General features: G+C 42.4%; 1 protein-coding gene across 1 annotated transcript in view; it reads right to left on the bottom strand.

Moving 5' to 3' along the window:
- The window catches only part of SLC22A15 (solute carrier family 22 member 15), an 82,260-nt gene that overhangs the window by 55,645 nt on the left and 2,645 nt on the right, over nt 1–23,970 (bottom strand). Inside the window, 1 exon segment of the mRNA XM_045478770.1 lies at nt 10,654–10,866. Within this exon segment, the coding sequence (XP_045334726.1) occupies nt 10,654–10,866 (213 nt within the window).

Genomic DNA, 23,970 nt, shown 5'->3' with positions numbered 1-23,970 from the left:
CCATCAGCAGAGTGGGCAGGCCACAGCTGTCCTTGCAAAGCATCATGAACCCACTCAGGCCAGAAGCAGCCAATTTAGCATCTGTGATGCCCCAAAGAGAACCCGTCCCCATGCGGGATAACCCGTCCACCCCCTGGAGGTGCCCACAGAGCAGCAGTGCAGCAATATCTCCACCTGTGCAGCTGGACAACCCCACCGCCACCCGCCATTCTGGACACATCTTGGGGCACCTGCTGGAGACCAAGGATCACTGTCCGCACAGAGAATATTTGTGCCTTGGGATACACCTCTGAGGTAGATAACTGACCTCCTGATGGGACGGGAACCTGTGTGCCTCTCTACCACGGGAGGAAAGTAGCAGGCATCTATAAATCTATAATGAGAAGACATAATAATCAAGACGGATAGCAGCATATACAGCCAAATACATCCATCTCAGGAATGAGAAAGGACAGGTGAGTAACAGGAAGGAGGGAGACAGGGTGGGGAAGGCGGAGTGAAAGACAAAGAGAAAAACAGGGAGATACATGCAGAGAGAATGAGACAGAAACGTCACAGAAAGAGAAAGGCAAGACAGAGACAGTGAGATAGAGACACAGAAAAAGGCAGAGAGGAAGAAATGGGAGGGAAATAACGAGAAAGGCAGAGATGGAGAGAGGTGGGGATAGAGAGAAACAGGTACAGAGAGACAAAATGACAGAGACTGGGAAAAAATAAGGAAAGAAAAGAGAGAGCAAGGGAGAGGGGTGTGGGGGGGAGGGAGACAGGCACACAGTTCCGGTCTGATGAAGCCAGATGGCGAGAGAGACAGTGATTCACAGATGTGCCCCAGTGGTCGTTAGAAGGGGACATGACAGGCAGGTAAGGTGAAGCCATCTTAGCCCATCATCCTTTTTTTTTCAGAGCTGCTTTAAACATCATCAGCACTTGCTGGGAAAGCTATTTAATCCCATTTCTCCTGCATCTACCAACTCTTTATCTTGGGAGTAGTAGCCCCTGGGACTCCCTTCTTTCCCTATTCAGCCCCCAGTCGAGCACTGTGAAGGGGGTGAGCCACTGGGCACCAGCACAGGAGGTATGCTGGTGACCAGGGCGCCCAGTCCTGCTGGCCTGGAGCGTAGGTTCTGACGGCACTCTCCTTCCTTGGCCCATATCAAGGCCTTATCTAGCATCAGGTGAGTAGTAGTTGCCCAAGGAATATTTGCTAATAATGGGGTCCTTCTGATAATATCTGAAAGGGCTCCTAATTATAGATTTCATTAGTATTAATTTAATTCAATTCCATTGAAATGTGTTGAGTGTCTGTGCTGAAGCACGGTGCTGCTATGGTATTTAATTTACTTTAAAGTATGAAGTACATACCTTGGGATATTCTGCATAAACATTACTTAGGTCAAGCTCCCATCTGGTACCAAGATTATTCTAGTGGAGGCTGTACTGGTCAGTGGTGGTCAGTGGGCCCATTCTCCAGAGCGAGGTCCTGCAAGGACTTTAATCACTGTCTCTATCAGCAATGGTTCCTTTGCTTCTTCTTGATTAAAGCAGTGGCCTGTTGACTAGCAATGATATGATCCCAAAAAACAGGTTACCTCTGGTGAAATTAGAGACACCCAAGTTATATAAATTAGGTCAATATATTTTAGAGACATTCACTACCCTTCCCTGAATTTGTGGGATAATCCAGTGTGTTCTGTATTCTTTATAAAGGGGTGATGCCCTCGGCTCAACTCCCTCCTTGGTCCTGAGACAATACGAATTCTGGATGGTTCTGCTTGCTTGATGCTGACAGGGAGGGGAAGTGTCAGTACTCTCACTATGGAAAACTGGAGTTTTTCTGTAGTGATTTGATATGCAAACTGTAGAGTACCGATAGAACCACAAAGCTATGACTTCTCAAGCCTGTAAGATATTTTATTTTGTGCTTCTCTGATAATAAGAATTAAGTTGATAAATGCTTCTATATGGGGCAGAATCTGGTCCGAGATCCACTTTCAGTGTAATATGGTAATGGATTTGTTGGAGGGCAGACTTATGGCTCTCATCCACCGCAAAATCCTATGAGGACTGTTTATAAACAGAACAAGGGCTTTTTGGAGAAATGACTAATTCCACAGTTGGGGTGGGGGTGGGGGTAAAAGATGAACCTGAAATATCTTGTTATGCCAAAATTTTTTCAACTCCCCCCCCCCCCCAAAATGATGGGCACATCAGAAGGACACAGGAGGACTTTCAGCTCCAGGAAAATGGAATAAATGTACTTTTCCTTGTTTTTCCCAGTAGATACCACTAAGACCCCTGGGCATCGGGTATAATGCAAACATAAAAGAACTCTGAAAGACGGAGGGAAGACCAGCCAAGACCCTGGGACCCAAGGAATGAGCCAGTGGTGAGTTCCCTGGGTTTCTCTTTGCCTCACATGCCCAAGACTGGGGACTGAAGAGGACAGCAACTTAGAAATGCCAAGAAAATTACAAAAGAAGCCCCAAACAAAACCTACTTTCTCCAGCCAAAGGCCTGGGAAAGGGGCAGCCCAGAAAGACAGAACATTGTTAGATTATAACCGTTTTATTCTGACCAATCACCACCATGAGAAACAAAAACCAACTATGGCCCCGACCCCATCCACAGCGAAGGCTAAGTGGGGAAACTAACCCTTCCCCCCAGGCTGGGTAGTAATAGGTGACCCCACCTTACTCCACTTGGGTGTGTCAGAAAAAGACAAACAGGTGAGCCAGCACGATCATTCCTGCCGCCTGCAGTAGGAACCCTCCATACCACCGCCACCACCACTGGTGGCGGTGCGACCTCACGGGGAGACGGGATTTCCAACACCATGTGACAGTAATGAGGCCCCTCTCCCCTCTTCCTGGGCCAGAACTGTGTCCGAGAAAGCCTGCTGAAACGGAAGATTTACTTAAGGCCCAGAATCTCTTAACATAATCCCCCTAACTGCTGGTTTCAAACAAAAATAATTTGTGATACCAGCAACCACGAAAATCTCAAAGTAGAATGAAAACAAAACAAAACAAAAAGACAACTACTGAGATGGCAGAGATGTTAGAACTATCTGACAAAGATGTGAAAGCGGCCATCAGAACAATGCTTCCAGGAGCACTTACAAACATGCTTGAAACAGATGACAAAATAGACCCAGCGGAAATACAGAAAGTCTCACCGACTAAAGAGAATATACTAAAAAAGAACAAAATGGAAAGCTTAGAACTAAAAAACCGCAATGAGTGGGTTTAACAGCAGAATGAAAGAGACAGAGGGAAGAATCAATACAGGTGAAAATGGAGTAAAGGAAAATCTCCAATATGAAAACAAAGACAAACTAGACAGAAGAAAATGAACAAGGCTTCAGAGATCTATGGGGCTAGAGCAAAAAAAAAAAAACAAACCCTAATATTTCTGTCATTGGAGTTCTGGAAGGAAAAGGGGAAGAGGATAAGCTTAAAATTAAAAATAAATAAATATAAATAAATAAATACATAAATAAATAAATAAATAAATAAATAAATAAATAAAGAGGGGCACCTGGCTGGCTCAGTCAGTTAAGCGTCTGACTTAGGCTCTGGTCATGATCTCACGGTCCGTGGGTTCGAGCCCCGTGTCCGATTCTGTGCTGACAGCTCAGAGCCTGAAGCCTGCTTCCGATTCTGTGTCTCCCTCTCTATCTGCCCCTCCCCCGCTCATGCTCGCTCACGCTCTCTCATTCCCTCAAAAATGAATTATCATTGAAAAAAGTGTTAAAACAGAGTACTTGAATAAATAACAGCCGATAATTTCCCAATTTGTCAAGAGCCATACACCTACAGATCCAAGAAGCTCAGTAAATCCCCAACAGGATAAACCTGAAGACATTCACACCAAGAAACATCATAATCTGACTTCTAAACACTAGCGACTAAAACACTAAAAAAAATCTTGAAAGTAGCAAGAGGGAAATTCCCTGTAGGGAAAAAAAAAAAAAAAAGAAAAGAGAAAGCAATTCAAATACCACCATATTTCTCATCAGAAGCCATGAAGCCTGAAGGAAGTGGCACAGGAGTTTCTAATGCTGAAGGAAATCAACTGTCCACCAAGAATTTTATTACCAGTGAAAGTAAGTGATGAAGGAAAACTAAGAGAATGTGCCAGCATCACAATTGCCCTAAGAGAGTGGCTAATGGAAGTTCTCTAAAAAGGAAGAAAACATAAAAAGGGGATCGTGGAACATCAGGAAGTAAAAAAGAGCACTGTAAGAAAAAACTGGGGTAAATATGTTAGACTTTCCTTCTCTTGAGTTTTCTAAATTACGTCTGATGGTTGAAGCAAAAATGATAACACTATGTAATGTGGTTCTAAAAGTATGTGGGAAAAATATTTAGAACAATTATATAAATAAACCGGAGAGGGCAAAGGAATGTACAGTGAAGTAGAATTTCTGTATGTCACTCAAACTGGTGATATGACATCAATAGACTGTGATAAGTTATGTAAATATAAGGCAATGTCAAGAGCAATCACTAAAAAAGCTATAAAAAATACTATAGATAAGTCAGAATAAATTCTAAAAATGTTCAAATAACTTACAGAAAGACTGGAAAAATCAAAGAAAAGAAACCAACAACAGAAAACAATAAAAAATAATAAGTTAGAAGAGGTAAGTTCTATCGTATAAATAATTATATTAAATGTAAATTATATAAAAAATATAAATAAAGACAGAGATTGACAGTGTGGGTTTAAAAACCGGACCCAATTATGTGCTGTCTACAAGAAACTAATTTCATACATACAGACCAGTTGAAAGTAAAGTGGAAAAATACATATCATGCTAACAAAACTAATCGAAGAAAGCAAGAGTGGCTAGATTAGTATCAAACCACATTTCAGAACATAGAAAATTACCAGGGACATAAAGGTACATTATAAAATGATAAAAAGAAAAAGTCCATCAAGAAGACATAGCAATCATCCATATGTATAGACTCAACAGAGCTAAAAAATATATGAAGGAAAAACTAGGAGCAGTGAAAGGAGAATTCAACAAATCTACAATAATAATTGAAGACATAAATACTCTTCTCTCAACAATACAGAACAACTAGGCGGAAAATCAGCAAGGATATAGAAGAAATCAACAATACCATTGACCAACAGGATCTAAACAATATTTATAAAACACTCCACATAACAGCAGCAGTTTGTTCAAGTGCCAGTGGAACATATACCAAAAGAGACCACATCCTGAATCATAAAGGAAACCATAACAAATTTTTAAAAAATTGAAATCACACTGTCCTCTGACCATAATGGAATCAAACTAGAAAGCAAAAACAGAAAGCTAACAGGAAAATCTCCAAACACTAGGTAACTAAACAAGAGACTTCTAAGTAACCATTGCGTCAAAGAGGAAGTCTTAAGGAGAAAAAAAAAATACAGTGAGCTAAATGAAAATAAAAATACAACATACCAAAATTTGTGGGACACAGCTAAAACAGTCATCAGAGGAAAATTTATAGCACTAAAATACTTATATTTGTAAAGAAGACTCATTAAAAATCTAGGCTACCAACTCTATAACCTTAAAAAGAAAAAGAGAAAAAGAAACTCAAAGCAAGCACAAGAAAGGAAATAATAAAGGTAAGAACAGAAATCAATACAATTAAAAATAGAAAACAGGGAAAAATCAATGAACAAAATGCTGGTTCTTTAAAACAATCAGTAAAACTGACAAGCTTGTATGACTGACAAGCAATTAAATAGGACAGAAGACACAAATTACCAAGATCGGGTAATAGAAGAGGGGATTTCATTTCAGACTCTGCAAACATCAAAAGAATAATAAAGTAATACAATGAACGACTCTACACACGTAAATCTGACAACTTAGATGAAATGGACCAAGTCTTTGAAAAGCACAAATTGCCACAACTCATAATACAAAATAAATCATTTAAACAGCTACATAACCTTTAAGAAAAATGAATTCATAATTTTAAAACTCCCAAAAAAGAAATCTAAAAAAAAAAAAAAAAAAGCCCAGATGATATTACTGGAAAGTTCTACCAAATATTTAAGAACTAACACCAATTCTACCCAATCACTTCCAGAAAACAGAAAAGAATGGAATACTTCCCAATGCATTTTATGAATGCACCCTGATACCAAAACCAGACAAAGGTCCAAAAAAAGAAAACAACAGATCAATATCTCTCATAAATACAGAAGCAAAAATTCTTAACAAAATATCAGCAAACAGAATTCAGCAATATATACAGAGAATATGCCATCAAGAGATGCAAAGCTGGTTCAGTATTTGAAAGTCAATCAGGACAACCCACCATAGTAGAAGGTGAAAAAAAAACCCCACATAATCACTGCAATTGATGTCAAACATTGCAAATTGCTCTATTTGACAAAATTCAATACATATTCAAAATAAAAACTAAAAAAAATTAGAGGGGCGCCTGGGTGGCTTAGTCAGTTAAGCATCTGACTCTTCATTTCAGCTCAGGTCGTGATCTCATGGTTGTGGGATAGAGCCCTGTGTTGGGCTCCGTGCTGAGCGTGGAGCCTGCTTGAGATTCTCTCTCTCCCCCTCTGCCCCTCTCCCTCACTTGCACACTCTTTAAAACAAATAATTGAATGAATGAATGAGTAAATAAATGAATAAATAAATATTTTAAAAAGGACACAAGAGCCAGCTTGAAGAGATTCCCACTGGTAAACTGGGGATAATTTGAGCACCAAAATAATTAAAGATGGTAAAAAATTATAAACAATTAAGAATAGGGACCAATAAGTACATACTAATGATAGATATATAGGTAGATACATAGATAGAGGTAGAGATAGAGATAGAGATAGAGATAGGTAGAGATAGAGATAGAGACAGAGACAGAGATAGGGATAGAGATAGAGAAAGAGATAGATAGAGAGATAGAGAGATAGAGAGATAGGGACAGACAGGCAGGCATACAGATGGACAAGGGAAAAGAAAGGGTTTTGCTTCCAGCTAAAAATGGAATGCCATGGAAATCTTAAAAAAAAAAAAAAAGCTTATAGATATAGAGAACAGACTGGTGATTGCCAGAGGGAGGGGGTGGAGGGGGTGGGTAAAATAGGTAAAGGGGTTCAAAAGGTACAAACTTCAGGTTATAAAATACGTAAGTCCTGGGGATGTAACGAGCAGCCTGGTGACAACAGATAATAATAATGTACAGATGTTAAAAGAATACATCTTAAAAGTTCTCCTCACAAGAACAAATTTTGTAACTATGGATGGTGATGGATGTTAACCAGACCTACCGTGGTGATCATTTTGAAATGCATACAAACATTGAATCATTATGTTGTACACCTAAAAGTAATATAATGTTATAGGTCAACTATACTTCAAAAAAATGGGGGGGGGGGCAGAATGCCAACTGGTAAATATGGAGGAAGTGCTAGAGTAAAGAAATTATCATTTTGCAACCATCATAGTCTTAGCTTGGTTTACAAAAGCATCATGAAAAGATGCTCAATTTGGAGTGGGGGGTTCTGAGAAGAGTACATTTGCATAATCTTGAAGTGATTCTCTGTAGATTACATATTCCTGGAAATGAAAAGAATGTTCACTGGACAGGGGAAAAGTCAAGCAATACCTGGAGTGGCTGATCAAAATTATCACCAAAAAGGGACAGATGAATAGCGTATGTGACCCAGAAGGGCATATTACTTATTACTATTCTGACTTCGGATGCGTAACCTTAATGAGAAATCATCAGACAGACCCAAAATGGAGAACATTCTTATTTTTAAAAAGGGGGAGGTATGTCTTCTTCAAAAGTATCAATGTCATAAAAGGAAAAGGCTGAAGGTGAAAAGACCCTAAGAGCCATGACAACTAAGTGTTAACATGTGACCCTAAAACGGAACTGAGTACAAGAGGGGGAAACCAGTGCTAGCAAGGACAGTACTGGGTCAAGTGACAAAATTGGGTACGGACGGTAGATTGAAATATAGAATCAATGTTAAACTTCTTTTTTTTTTTAATATGTTAATGTTTATTTATTTTTGAGAGAGAGAGAAGAGAGCCAGAGAGACAGAGCATGAGCGGGGGAGGGCAGAGAGAGAGAGGGAGACACAGAATCTGAAGCAGAACAGAATTCTGTCAGCACAGAGTCTGATGCAGGCTCTAACTCATGAACTTTGAGACCATGACCTGAGCCAAAGTCGGACGCTTAACGGACTGGGCCACCCGGGTGCCCCAATGATAAATGTCTTGAAGTTAGTAATTGTCCTGTGGTTATGTAAGAAAATTCCTTTACTTTTTAGGAAGTACACACAGAAGTATTTGGGCATAAAAGAACAACAGTATGGTATATGGAACTTTCAAAAGGCTTGGAAAAAAACGGAGATAGTAATGATAGGTGAAATTAAAGAATGTAAGGGTATTTATTCTCTGTATGAGTCTTGAAATTTGCCAGTTTGAAATTATTTCCAAATTAAAAAAACATTTTTTTAAGTTCTTTGGCTACCGTTACCTATCAAAGAACTAAGAGATGTGCATACCAATTTGTACGGGATAGGCTTCCAAAAAGTAGAGTAATTAAGAGCATAGGCCTCTCAGTTAAGACAAACTTGGCTTCAAATCTAGCTCTGACCCTCTAAGCTGACCTGACCTCAAGATGCCTCGATTTCTTCACCTGTAAAATGGGGAAAATAACGTTGACCTCATAAATTATTCTGAAGGTTAATGAGTTCAGGGCGCGTATCACAACACCTAGCATATAGTTAGTCATCATTCCACAGTGCTGCTTGCTATTTCAATAGGTTAGCAGTCGTGGTACTCAGCACTTGTGGTGACGGTCATTGTTGCTAGTAGGCCACAGAGGTACAAAGATGACCAAAATATGGTTTCTGACCTCAAATGACTTAAAAAGAAACAGAGTTGAACCACAAGCTACCGTGGGTGACGTAAATGCACACAAAATGTTACCGCAGCGGAAACAAGCGTATTTGCTTCTTCTGGGGGGTGGATTGGAAAGGACATCGCAGGGAAGGCGACGGTCAAGGTGAGCAGTAGAGGGTAAGGTTAGGATTTCACCAGGTGGACACAAGGGTGAGGTTAGGGCATTCCAAGGTCAGTTACCTACTGAGGTAACAGGCCAAGCACTCAGGGCTTGGGTGGGAAAGAGTGGAGGCAGAGGGAAGTGCAGGTGGGGCTGGAAAAGTACATCCGGGCCGCAGCTTGGAGGGTAAAGGGCCTTGAATGTAACACCCTAAGTGGGTTTCACTGTTTCCTGTGTGCAGTGGGAGAATCGCGGGAGGTTTTGAATGAGGGGTGACGCGACTGGATGTTTGTCATAGAAAATATACTACCTGGTAGGAGCTCGGAACGTTAATCCAGTAATCATGCTTTCAAATGGAAACTCTTAAGGGAAGGCCAAGCAAATAGCCCCTTCGTGTCTCTTCTGTTTTTGGCACGTCCCGCCCAAAGGGTGATAATCAAAACAGTCAGCAACAGGTAAGACTGGCTGATGCCATGGTGCACACACACACACACACACATACACACACAGGGGAGGTTGGGCAGGGGATGCAGGCAGGGCACCTGGCAAGCACTCTGGTAGCCCTGCAGGGGGGCAGCCAAATGGATCTGGGGGCAGCTAACTGGCATGACAGTCAGCACCGGGAGCTGGCAATGCCCACCAGGCATTAACCCTATGGTTACGAGATCACCGGGACCAAGGGCTAGGCCAGGGTGGTGGTGGGCAAATGGATAGCTTGTGGGGAGCAGGCAAAGGACTGAGTATGTCAACTTTTTAACAACCAGTACACGTGCTTTCCGGCTGAGCGCGAGCCGTGCCCCTCTTACACCAGGGTTTCCTTCACCAGACTATCCGTCCTTGGTTTATTTACCTGGGGCTGGCCCAGAAGGTGCCATCCTTACCAGAACTATCTTGGCCACAAAGCCCCCTTCAAAGTAAGGCTTCCTGCACACACGAGGCGGTCCCACCTGTATTCTATATTGTACAGTCAAGGGGCCCCATGTGGTCTACACACAGGACTGGACTGAATCCACACGAACTGTGGATGTTGTAGACAGTCACCACATTTCTGTCTCTTGACTCGGCTAATTTTTGTGTACATAAGAAAAAGAAATGAGAGTTTTAATTCACTTTTTAAAAGGACACTGTAGTCCGACTTCGGCTCAGGTCACGATCTCACAGCTCGTGGGTTCAAGCCCCGCGTCGGGCTCTGTGCCGACAGCTCGGAGCCCTGGAGCCTGCTTCGGATTCTGTGCCTCCCTCTCTCTCTGCCCCTAACCCACTCGCATTCTGTCTCTGTCTCTCTCAAACGTAAATAAACATTAAAAAATAAATAAATAAATAAAAATAAAAGGACACTGTAATTGGAATGTGGCTCTTCCGGAGTGCACATCGTACTTCATCTAACCAGTCTGGTGAGGCTCATGCTTTTCCTGTTTGTAGCAAGAAGGAAAGAGAATGTGTTCCCATACGACATTCTCCTTTAAACTCTCCAATGGACCCGACAGCTATTTGAAGAGGTGGCTGACATTTAAATGAACAAGACAGAGACATGGTTCCATCTGGACCAGGAGAAACGTTCACCCAGCGATCGTGATCTTGCTTTCCCGACGGCCACCACTGGTGTTACCTCCGAGGCGATGGAGGTGAAAGTGCTGCTGAAGTGCACGTGCTTCCGGACCTCGCTGCCATTGGCAGTCAGCAGCCAGTCCCCCAAGGCGTGGTCGTCACCCGCCGACCGGTTGCCGTGGCTCTGGTTGGGCAGGAGCTCTGCCAGGTCCCAGTGGTAGGACGGCGTGGCCCCCACCAGTGCGATGAGGATGGCCTCCGTGGCCACGTAGAGCTGAAGGAGCAAACATACAAACCCATCAGTGTTGAGATCGCGATCAGCAGGCTCACAAGCCCCGCGAGATCAGTTTCTTGCTTTTGTGTTTTCGTGAGCTACACGAAACCAGACACATCAGAAGCAAAGGAGAGAAACTTGGAAAGGAAGCTTCCCGATCTACTACCAACAGCATCATCAGCAATCCCACTTGTAAAGCACCTTAGGCTTTTTCTGGGGGGGGGGGGGAGGGGGTCTCCTCTACATTTGAGACGCATCTGATGCTCAGGACCCTGCACACGGATGACAGTATGACACTGGCGAAGGTAGGGATGGGCGGGGGACATTACGGCTCTGAAACACTACACTCTCAGTTCAGATAAGCAGGCACCAGGCTCCAAGAGTATCTTGGCCTTGGATTCACCATCTAAACAAAACCTTTTGTGGCACAGTTAAATGTCTCAGAAAACAGCACACATATATTCTCTCTCTCTTAGAGAGAGAATATACATACATAGTAAAAGAATATAGAGAGAGCATATTCATATAGAGTGTATATATATATACACACAGAGACAAAGAATCTATATAGTGTGTATATACAGAGAGAACATTTATAGAGTACATATAGAGAGTATATATAAAAAGTATATATAGGAAGAGAATATATATAGAGAGAAGTAGTATAGATAGATAACACATATATACAGAGAACACAAATGAAAATACTTTATTAAAGCAGGTAAGCATAATATGTACTTGAGTAGGCACTATTTTATTTTATTTTATTTTATTTTGAGAGAGAGAGAGGCACAAGTAAGCGAGGGGCAGAGAGAGAGACAGAGAGAGAGAGAGAGAGAGAGAGAAGTGGAGCTCATTCCAAGGGGCCTTGAGCTCCCAGACCGTGAGATCATGACCGGAGCCAAAGTCAGATACTTAACCAACTGACCCACCCAGGCTCCCAAGTAGATACTATATTAAAACATAATAGACAACTTTCATAAGCTGTAAAGAAATTCAAAATCCCATAATAAATACTCACTTTATAACCCTTAGCTCTACTTAATCATTATTTAATCTAAACATAGTTGTTCCCCTAAAAAAAAAAAAAATTCCCTCATTCATTCAAGAAATAATTATTGAGCACATATGCCATTTGTCTCTGATTGTTCTGGGCCTTACAGCTATTCACAATCGGGTTTACAAGCTGTTGAGCCCTATGCAGCCTTTATATGCTATGAATTTCCATTTATATTAGTTCTCATTGCCGGATGATTATTTCAAGCTTCAAATGAATTCGGAAAACACAGAATCAGTCTGTTCCAGTGAGAACTGTCTCACTAAGGAAGAAATCTTATTTTAAGAACTGATCCCCATTAATTTAGAACCTGGTATCTTAAAATACCTTTAAACACAATAAGCGTTTTACAAAGTATGAAGCTGTGATTTCGCTATAGCATACAGTAACACCCCCACTGGACGGATGTGCTGACTGAGGCACGAAAAGGAGGAGATTTGCCAACAGCTTTGGCTCCATCCATCAGTGAACCCCGAGCTCCTTCCACACCACGGTGTAGGGGCATATTCAGCTGTTAAGTGGATAAGCTAAAATGCCAAAGGCAGAGTAATTTATCACAAGTAAACGATGGAATTAGTGTCAAGGAAAGAGAAAGGAAGTCATGACATTGTGTGTGTCATAACAGAAAGCTAACGTAAAACCCAGGGTGTGAGTTTTGCACTCTCTGTGAGGCTGCGAGGATATGAGGCAGCCCCAATCTGTTTTGAGGCAAATGACGGTGGGCCTCCCGAGAGGTACCCAGCCACCACAGGTCAGTCTGCATGGGTGATTTATTGTAGAAGGCAGAAGATATCATGTTTCTAGATTTATATTGCTTCCTGGCCCCTATTTGCATACTATTAGGGAAGTTTTAGACCAGGAGGCAATCAGTCTGTAAAAATAAAAACCTTAATAATTACAAGAACAGATAGATTACACATTTGGCAGCAGCTATAATTACAAAGCCGCTTGCATCGCGTTAGTAACTGCCCCTCCTTATTATAATCTGCTGATCTTAATTGAAGGGCAAAGAAATGAAAAAATATGGGGCACGTGAACTCTGGAGATGAAGCAAAAACACATGTTCAAAACGGAGCCGTCAATCGGGCAAAGCAAACTAGTTATATTTTCTCTCTTAAATATGCTATTTTCTGCTTTTGTGCCTCCCACTTGCTTTATGTGGAAAGCACTTCACCTGGTTCAGCAGCGTCTCTGAACCTTTTCCATCCTCTGGGATGCGACTCAGGTACCACTTCCCGCCACCCCCCCCCCCACCTCACCTTCCTTTTGAACCCACCGGAAGCCCTCTCCTGCTTCTGTTCACCCCCAAAAGCTCCATCTAGACCTTTCTTAGTAAGAGACAGATCATTTTCTTCACGCCATCCCATTTATGCACTTGCTCATCTTATTTTTCCTACCAGAATATTCTGTCCCTGAGGGCAGGATCTCTGTGTGATCCACTCCTGGGCTTCCACACCAAACAACTCAGGGCCTGGACACATGAAGCCCACACTCAGCAAGTGAATGAATGAATAAATGACTGGGATAGAATGCTAATAACAGCAGCAAATGCTTCTCTGAATTCTAATTATGCGCCGAGCCCTATTCTAGGTGCTTGTTGAAAATACGTTAATACATCATATTTTTATCTGGACTGTTCTAAGATAAGCAATGTTCTAGGTAAGAGAGGAAATGCTCAAAGGATCCTCTACTCTGAAGTGTGCTTTTTCGTGGACACGCCCATTCTCAGCAGAAGCTACGATGTGTGGAAAGCAGTTCAGAAACTACATGCACCCCAGTGTTTACTGCAGCATTCATTTACAATAGCCAAACTATGGAGGCGGCCCCAGTGTCCAGATGAATGGATAGAGACACTGTATGTTAACTATCCTGGAATTACAATTAAACAATTAAAAATTTTTAAAAAGAAAACAGTTCAGAAACAAAGAGGTGGTGCTTATACACAAGCTAATTCACAGAGGGGAGCAGTGAAACCCAGTTAATCAGTATGATCTGTGTTAATCAGTATTATTCCCAGCAACCTGAAGCCCGATGAACGCTTTCACCTTCTCATCTCCTCTGCCCTCCTCCCACCCCTCGCCGTGTTTCCAGTGCGCATGCCATGCGTGCACACACACACGTACACCCAGGGACCTCAACTGCACACACAGAGCTGTGGCGTTATGTCACCAGATGGGTCAGACACGTGCAGCCCAGAACTCCTGCTTCTCTCCGCCAGAGTCCAAAGAGTCTCTCAATCTTGTCTGTATTACCCTGTAACTGCCATGCCCACGGATTCTTGTCGAATGATCGCACCCATCAGCGGCTGGGTCTTAAAGCCACAATCAGAAACCACCATCCACGCTCCTTCCAAGTGGGGTCAACAACACCGCAGAGAGGCCATTACCTTCTCCAACGCCCCCTCCAGGGAAGGAAAACAAGTGTCACAGATGGCTGCACTTTTTCTTCCCCTTTCAATGTCATTATAATTAGGTGACTACAATGCACCAGGGGACTGAAATTTCTGAAGTTGCAAAAAGTGAAGGTTTTAAAAGTGATTTTATATCGACAGCATTACAAGCTTTTATACTACTCCGGAAACCAAACCGTCCCTCATAAATGATCTCATCACAATATCTTGTGCTGTGAAGTCATGGGAAGTATGATGTTTAGGTCTTAAAGTAGGTAAAATGGGCAATTAAGTGACTCGTTCAAGATCACGTATAACACTAATAGCAAAACCAGGATGAGAATGGGATCACCTCATGGGAAAAATGGAAGATGACTTTGTTGTTGTCATTACCGTTAGTCTTTTCTGCACTTCGTACTCCGTTACTGACTGACTCAACCAAAGCATTACGTGGGCAAGCATATCATGACAGCACGCCCAGATGCCCAGTGCCCAGCACAAACTGGGTCTTCAATCAATGTCGGGTGACTTACAGATACCACCTATTTTTTTTAAATTGAAAATATTTAATATCATGCCCTGAATAACTGGTGTCTCGAAGTCCTGTTTCTTTCAACTCTAATTCATCCACATAATGCCACCAGATTGGTCTCCCTGAGACACTCCTCATGACATTCTTCCGGCCAAAACGTATCAATGGATCAGTGATAAATGTCTTAACGTTCCAGATCCCCACTGTATGGGCCAGCTGCTACCTAATCCACATTCACGCTTTCTGTACTGGCGTGCTCAGCTCCCCATTGCATGACTTCTCATGGTGCGGTGTGAAAAGAGGAAGGAATCTGTATACCTGAGCTGGAAACTCAGCTCTAGGAACCTTTCAGCAAATCAAAACCTCTCCAAACTTCAGGTTTTCTTTTCAGCGGGACTGGACGCTGGTAGTAACCATCTTTATCTAATTCATTCGTATCTAACTTATTCTGAGGGTCAAATGGGATGTTTCCTTTAGCCAGCAGTAAACTCTACAGCCCCATACAAATGGCATCTATCAGTGCCTCCCAGACTTTAAAGTGCAGGGTCTGGTCCTGTAGCCTGGGAAAGACCTGAGAGCTCAATGCTGCTAGCCTGGGCCACACTCTGTGTAGTAAGCCTAAAAGTTGTTCCGTCTTCTACACTTTTTTCCCCCAATTTCCATCTGAAATGACCTTCCCACTTCTCTCTAAACCCAAGCTCCCAAGTTCAGCACAAGCTCAGCCCTTCTCAAGTCTTCAACAAACCACTCCAGACCACGCTGATGGCTCCTTTGTTAATCTCCAAAGCAGTCAATGGCTGCACTATTTACTGGGGAAATATTATTTTGTATCTAACAGTGCAGATACAGGGAAATTCTAATTTGTTAATGATCTGTCTTCTCCTGAACGAAAGAAACGCTAACTTCGATTTCTATATGCTTCCAAGTAAACCCAACATACCACTCTATAACTAACAGCCTAGGATACATTTTAACTAATTCCTTGCAAAATGGTGTAGAAAAAGAAAAGAAAAAGAAAAGATGATGATCAAGATAAAAAACCAGTAATTCCAGGACCTAATCTTTGTTCCAACCACTAATTAAGACTTTGGATAAATTAAGTATTTGGGTAAACAGTGATTTAACCTGCATCTGTTTCCTTCCCTATCTTTCTCCCAAATAAAATGGAAATACCCCCACCTGACTACCTTCCTTCTGTGACTTCAGTTTAATTCTTAAAAAATTTTAGTGAGCTCCACCACTTTGCAACACATTATATTATGGGCCTCAGATGATAACAAGGATGGCTAAAAAATAATCTCTTCCTTCTAGGCAAATACATTCAAGTGAGGACAACAAACGTACCGAAAGCTACAAGCACAAGGCAGATTTTCACAAATGCAGTATTAGCCACGGCGGAAATGAGGTGATGAGAGCACAGAGAAAGTAGATGGGAAATCTAACTGGGGAATAAGGAAAAAGTTGCAAATATGACACCAGAAACTAGGTAGAGAAAACCTAGTAGGGGTTTAATCAAAACCAAATTCAGAGGAAGGAACTTTTGGGGCAAAAAAATAGGCCAATCAGAGTCGAGAAGGTAAACCACATATTTTTAGTGTTCTTTGAAGAAATATTACAGGATAGCTCAGCTTTTCCCAAACTTCGGTCACCTGTGTGCTCCCTGCAAGAATTTTATGTGCCGTTTTTTGTTTTCTATTTACTTAATAGTCTTCTTTTTTTTTCTTTTAGAGAGACAGAGAGAGAGAGAGAGAGAGAGAGAGAGAGAGAGAGAGAGAATATCCCAAGTAGGCTCCACACTCAGCATGGAGCCTGACACGGGGCTCGATTCCCCGACCCTGGAATCATGACCTGAGCCAAAATCAAGAGTCAGATGCTGAACGGACTGAGTCACCCAGGCGCCCCTAACGGTCTTCTTTTAAATTGATTCAAGATGTTTCTTTAAGCTTTTATTTCAATTCCAGTTAACATACAGTATAATATTAATTTCGGGTGTACAATATAGTGAGTCAAGACTTCCTTCCAACAGCCAGTGCTCACCACAGCAAGTGCGCTCCTTAGTCCCCACCGTATATTTCACCCACCCCCCTCCCCTCCCCTCCCCTCCGGAAACTGTGAGTGTGTTCTCTAGGGTTAAGAGTGTGTTTCATGGTTTGCCTCTCGCTCTTTTCTTTCCCCTTTGCTTGTTTTGTTTCTTAAATTTCACATGAGTGAAATTACATGGTATTTGTCTTTCTCTGACTTAATTTCACTTAGCATTGTGCTCTCTAGCTCCAACCACATCATCACAGATGACAAGATCTCATTCTTTTTTTGTGGCTGAATAATATTGCATTGTATATATATGCCACATCTTTATCCATTCATCCATCGATGGACACTTGGGCTGTTCCCACAATAATGCTGCTGTAAACATTGGGGTGCATGTATCCCTTCGAATTAGTATTTTTGTATTCTTTGAGTAAATACCTAGTAGTACGATTGCTGGATCATAGGCTAGTTCTATTTTTAACTTCTTGAGGAATCTCCATACTGCTTTCCACAGTGGCTGCACCAGTCTGCACTCCCACCAACAGCGCAAGAGGGTTCCTTTTTCTTCACCTCCTTGCCAACACCTGTTGTTTCTTATGTTGCTGATTTTAGTCATTCTGACAGGTGTAAGGTGATATCTCATGTAGTTTTGATTTGTATTTCCCTGATGATGAGTGATGCTGAGCATCTTTTCATATGTGTGTTGACCATCTGTATAGTCTTCTTTGGAAAAATGTCTATTCACGTCTTCTGCCCATTTTTTAATTGGATTATTCATTTTGGGGGTGTTGAACTTTTATAAGTTCTTTATATATTTTAGATACTAACCCTTTATCAGATATGTCCTTTGAAAATTCAGTTCAAAATTTTTAACTTAAGTGAATTTGCAAAGAAATAAAATTTTGTATCAATAGAGATATGACCAGACAGATGGAACTATCAAAATAAACACCGTGTCATAATGCCAAGTGTTGGCTAGTGTGTTTTCACTTAAGACGGGCCACAGAGATATTTTCAAGCAGGATTTGGGGACAGAGGGTGAAAGCAAAGGAGCAGCCATTTTGTTTTTTTATGCTCAGAAGGCTGGGAAAGGTGTTTTTTGCCTTTCTTTGCCACTTCTTTGCTGGCTCGCTCTGCTGGTAGAGCACAACAGCTGGGCCTGCAACGGATCCACGTTCCCCTGGACCCTCCCTCAGCATCTCTGACTCCCGGGCCAAGTATGTGTTTTCCAAGATGAAAGGCAGTTGCTTCATCAAGGTTGGAGGCAGTGAGAACAGCACAGATTCCCGTCAATTCGGATGGCTTCCAGACCATACTTTCCCTTCCAGACTGCCTTCCCTGCAGACGTCAAGCTCCAACATCAGACACAAAGACAACAGCCTTACAGGGACGGCTTAACCAACTCTCGCAATTGTGCGTGGTCAAATCTCTGTGACAAATTATTCACTGACTATGTGTATAATCATACACATATGAATACATACCACACACACACACACACACACACACACACGTGTCCCCATCCCAGGAGTTCTGCTTTCTGCCTCTCGGGTTGAACTACAACTCACACCACCTTCAGCAAATATGGCACAATATTAGCACTTATCAAATCTAGAAGTAGGCACAGGTATGTTTGTGACATTAGTCTCTGTGTTTCATGTGAAATGTTTCTTTGAAAATAAAATGACCACTACCATAAAAAAAGAATAATGTCATTAAATTTCAACTAGGTAAGGTTTTCTGCCCAAGTCTGAAGTCTGAGCCTTCTTTAATTCTTACTTCTAGTTCATTTCCTTTGCTAAAACAGAAATAGTTGCAAAAGTTTTGAGAAGTGCTAGCACCAAATGAGATTTTCTTCTTAGATGAAAGAAAGATCAGGGCGCTTGGGTGGCTCAGTCGGTTGAGGGTCCAACTATGGCTCAGGTCATGATCTCGCAGTCCGTGGGTTCGAGCCCTGCGTCGGGCTCTGTGCTGACGGCTCGGAGCCTGGAGCCTGCTTCGGATTCTGTGTCTCCCTCTCTCTCTCTCTCTGCCTCTCCCCTGCTCGCGCTCTGTCTCTCTCTCTCTCAAAAATAAACATTTAAAAATTCTAATTAAAGAAAGATTAAGGAAGAACTGAAAAGGGAATAACTCTTCTCACTTTATAAGCTAATGCTATTCAATATAATTTCCACAGACCACTTAGATCTACCATGCAGGCCACCCTTTGGGACATGAGAGAATGCAGAAAGATGGAAGATTAGAAACGACTGAGAGAGTAATAAAGAATCAAGAACAAAGGTGAGAGGATGTCCCTGGAAGAAAGGTCGAGCTGTCTTCCTCTTGGACACTCTGAAGAGATGTAATGACAGGTAAGGGTAAACGTTAATTTCGAAGCAAAAGAAAGGAGATGTTTAGGAAGTTTTTACTTCTATTCCATCCATAAAGTGGGACCAAAGAACATCTGGAGAGAGTGTGAGCAATGGAGTCAGGAGAAATTTGAGCTTAGGAAGAGTGGTCAACAGCTAACCGGGAGAAGTGCAGACCAGAGCCGGACGATGGCCCAAAGCATGGGTTTCAGAACTCCGAAAGAGAGGAACCAACCAGCCTATGTTGGCAACAAGAGACAACGGAATAAGCACGTTCTGGTACAGCCACACATTGCTACACTGCTACAGCCATTATAAAATATGTGGTTGTTCATTTATGACTACAGCAAGGCGTGCACGATACTGCTGACAGACAAAAATTGAGGTTAAGATACAAACTTATGCAAAAAAGGCAAATGTACATGTTTGTATAACTAAAAGTCCGGAAGACAATCCACCAACATGTGAGTGTGTTTCATGCCTGAGTGGTCCAAGTTCTGGTGATTCTTTCCCTTTTCTCTTTTCTATGTTTTCTCTTTTTGCTACAATCCCCATATACTCCTTGTTGAGCCTCATACAACTCCCCTAAATGCAGATGCTAATTTCTGCCTGAACGGTTGGTTAAGGGAGTCAGAGATGAGCTTCCTGAGTTGTGCGTATCTTGGGGTTGGCCAGCTCTCCCTTACAAGGCAGGCTTTGACCGTGGTGAAGGGCCAAGCTCGTGTTCCGAAAACCTCAAGGTGACATTGACACAACGCCAACTAACTGCTGGGCATTGGGCAACTTGAAGAAATCCTGAACTTGCAAAACAAATGAATTACACTTTCGTGATCCAGCCACTTCCCAGAGTACACAAACGACTGAGGGGTCCCCTACTGAAGCTGTCTCAGCCATCTCAGAGCAGAGGGTCACGGCATTCAGAGAGTGTAGCGTTCTCTCTGCCACACATTGTCTATCTTCACATTTTTAATGACACGTGTGTGTGTGTGTGTGTGTGTGTGTGTGTGTGTGACCTTCTCTTTCAGGGCACATGCTGAGTAGCTGTGCTGTGTGTGGCCCCAGCAGGCATGCTGCTAGAGATGTGGGTGCTGTGGGGGTGTTGAGCCAGTTGCTTTCTAAGGCACATCCCAATTCTTCAGATGCCCGAGGCTCAAAGGGGCTCCCTAAACCTCCCAGAGGCTCCCTGTATTTCCATAACCTCCCTGGATGGAAATCTGGTCTGGCTGATTTGCAACTTCACCTGCTTTACGCCAGGGGGCAGTGTCTGTCTACAGACAACAGCTTTCCTGAGGACATACTAGGGGGCAAGTGTAGCCATGGTCTCTTTAGGAAGCGCCCCACTTACCTAAAGTGATGGAAGAATACCACCAGCAAAGGTTCCCCGGATTATCACCCAAACTCGCGGCCACCGTCTGAGGGCAGACACAACTAAATCCGAGGGTAAGGGCGGCGTAAAACTTGCCCAAACTAACACAGAACCTGGTAGATGCTCACGTGTTCTGGAGTCATGATAGAGCGGCTCTCATGCCGGGTGTTGTCATCACGGCTGAACCCCTGGTGGTGGTGAGACTCTCCTGAGGCACAAGGGCTGGTCTCAATGACCAACACAGCGAGGTCTTCCCTAATGTCTGCCCTACGAACTTCATTACTTGCTTAAGGTTGACGGGTCGGAACCACCTCAGCGGTACCTCATCAAAAGAAGTCTTTCCACGAATCTCCTGGGGAGATTAGGACCGGGAGGCAAATGCAAACACGTAGGAGACATTCCCTGTGACAGTGTTCTACACAAAGTTCAAGAGCGCACCCTGAACAAAACTCTCTCTACCTCATTCTCTTAAGTGTGAAACTCATAGACCACAGTTGACAGCGCTAACTGGTTACAGGGACGGCAGGAGAAGGGTGGACGGTTACTCTCATGAAGTGAACTGTAGCATTTGCTTCTCAGTATGCCGATCTTTTCTATGCCACACTCTTCTTTTTTTTTTTTTTTTTTTTTTAATTTAACACAGAGAAGCAAAACAAAATAAAGTTCAGGAACCCACCATCCCAATTAACAAGCTACATTGTATTATATTTGCTTCAGATTTTTAAAATACGGTATTATGAATACAGAGCAAATCTCTTCTGTACCCCCCTCACCCCCACCCCTCCTTCCTTCCCTGGAGGTAATCTGATGCATTGGGTGTGGAGCCTTCTACCCCATATGTTTATACTGCTACATTGTCCATATACACTGAGAAACCAAATACGGTACAATTTCCTATATTTTGACAATTTTTTCAGATTTTATTTTAGAGAGAGAGAGAGAGCGTGCGTGCAAGTAGGGGAAAGGGGCAGAGGGAGAGAGACTGAGAATCTGAGGCAGGCTCTGTACTAAGCGGAGGGCTCAATCCCACGACCCTGGGTCCATGACCCGAGCCAAAATCAAGAGTGAGGCGCTCAACCCACTGACTGAGTCACCCAGGAGCCCCGATATTTTTACAATTTTTAGTAAGACTTTTGTGTCATATTGTATATATCACACTTGTTATTTTTTTCATGTAACACCGTGTTTTAGAAATTCATTCCTGTAGTTGTTTATCGATCTGGTTCATTCACGCCAACCTGTTATAGCCCATCAAATTTATGCCACATTTTGATTACCTGGTCCCTTTTTGGGAGTCACTACGGTGGTTACTAATTTTTATTATTACAAACAGTGCTGCAGTAAACATCTGAGCCATATCTTCATGCACGTGTTCAAGAAATGTCGGAGGACGTACACCTAGGAATCTAAAGCTGGGTTTCAATTTTACTAGACCGTGCCAAATTATTCTCTGAACGGCACAGTTCCCACTCCTCTTTTTCAGCACACCTGTACTGTTAGACTATTTAATGTCTGCTCATCTATTCAGTGTGAAATGATATTTCATAGTCATTTTAATACGCCCGTCCCAGGTGACCACTGAAGGTAAACATCTTTTCCTGTGTTGACTATCAGTTTCCTCTTCTGCACAATACCTGGTCAGTCATTCTGCTTTCTAAAACACCATGAAAGGATGTTTATTGCGTGAATGATCTGAAGGCACTGGTAACCCCAGGGTTGATAAATAAGATTGGGGTTATTAAGAGTTTACATTAAAATAATGCGTTCCAGAACACCGGAAGACTGTACCTCAAGCTGAGGTCCACGATGACATCACACTTTTGCTGGCGAAACTAATGCCTGTTACAGGTTACATGTTCCCGTTGGCTCATGGATGTTTTAAATCCTGTGCATTATACTACAATCTGTGACGCATGATCCCCGGGAAAATGAAGGAGTTGGAGTCGACGGCTTAGGACACAAAGAAGTGGGTTCCATTTTCACTTTGCGTCTAAAGGGCTCAAAAAACAAAGAACTGTATTCCAACCTTCTTCCTCCAGACAGCCTGGCAAACAAACACACACGTAGGCAAACACAAATGACGATGACAGCGTCGGCTCTGAATCACTACCAGAAAATAGAAACAGAAATAAAGCACACAGAATTATTCACATTTAAATACCACAGATAGCTCTTGTCCAAGGGAGGGCACTTATATTTGGACAGTAGGAGTTTTTCTAACTACAAAATTGTGAACATTGCTGCGCGTCCATGAGACAACGATTTTTACCTGTGGCAATCCCTTTTCCTCTAGCTTTCTGCTTATCTACTTTCAAACCGCCTATCACTCTTGTCAGGGGCATTTTCATCAGCATAAGAAGGGAGATCTACAAAATCTGCATCAATCCTTTATGTACCTGAAAGGTGACCACTATAGAGATTCTAAAGGTTGTGTTTGTAAAGCGTGTGGCCAGAAGTCACCTTGCTAAAGGCAAGCGGATATTGAGGTAACTTGCGAAGCGCTACCTGATGGTATCCACAATCCACAAAAACGGTTAACCTAAAGACCTTCCGAGTTGGCTTTGTGATGTGCTTTTGTCCTTTTAGTTTGAACTTGGATGTTTGAAGTAAAGGGGGTTAAAACCATTAATAATAATAATAATAATAATAATAATAAAACCCCGATAGAAGAAAATGCAAAAAGATCTGAATTTGCCATCTCTGTCCCTTCTAGTTCTGTGTTTCTCGACTGGAGTTGGTCATTGCCACACTGCAGATGCAGAAAAGGCTCTTGCTTCAGCAGTGGCTCCCTGTCTGGCTGTCCCTCTCTCTGGGAGTCCCGCCTACTGTGTACAGGGCTCTCTTTCTGCTAGCACTGCTCTGCAGGTGGGTCTGCATGTTCCTTGGGCAACAGTAGACCAGGGCTTTGGTTTTTTTTGAGGGTTTTTTTTGTTGTTGTTTTTGGTTTTGTTTTTAAGATTTATTTATTTTTTTAATTTTTTTTTGTTTTTTTTTTTCAATATATGAAGTTTATTGTCAAATTGGTTTCCATACAACACCCAGTGCTCTTTAAGATATTTTAAAGTAATCTCTATACCCAACATGGGCTCAAACTCCCAACACCAAGATCAAAAGTCATACACTCCACTGACTAAGACAGCCTGGCACCCCAGGGCTCTGGTTTCTTTTCTTTTCTTTTTTTTTCTTTTGAGTTTATTTTTGAGAGAAGGAGCAGGGAGAGAGACAGAATCTCAAGCAGGCTCTGCACTGTTGGTGTGGAGCCTGACGTGGGGCTCGAACCCACGAACTGTGAGATCCTGACCTGAGCCTGGGCCAAAATCAAGAGTCAGACACTTAACTGACTGAGTCACCCAGGTGCCCAGGGCTTTGATTTTTGAAGCAAAC

This window comes from Leopardus geoffroyi, chromosome C1 (assembly GCF_018350155.1).
Source record: "Leopardus geoffroyi isolate Oge1 chromosome C1, O.geoffroyi_Oge1_pat1.0, whole genome shotgun sequence".
Lineage (NCBI taxonomy): Eukaryota > Metazoa > Chordata > Mammalia > Carnivora > Felidae > Leopardus > Leopardus geoffroyi.
Note: the sequence above shows the minus strand (reverse complement) of the source record. Positions and strands in the feature narration are given on the sequence as shown.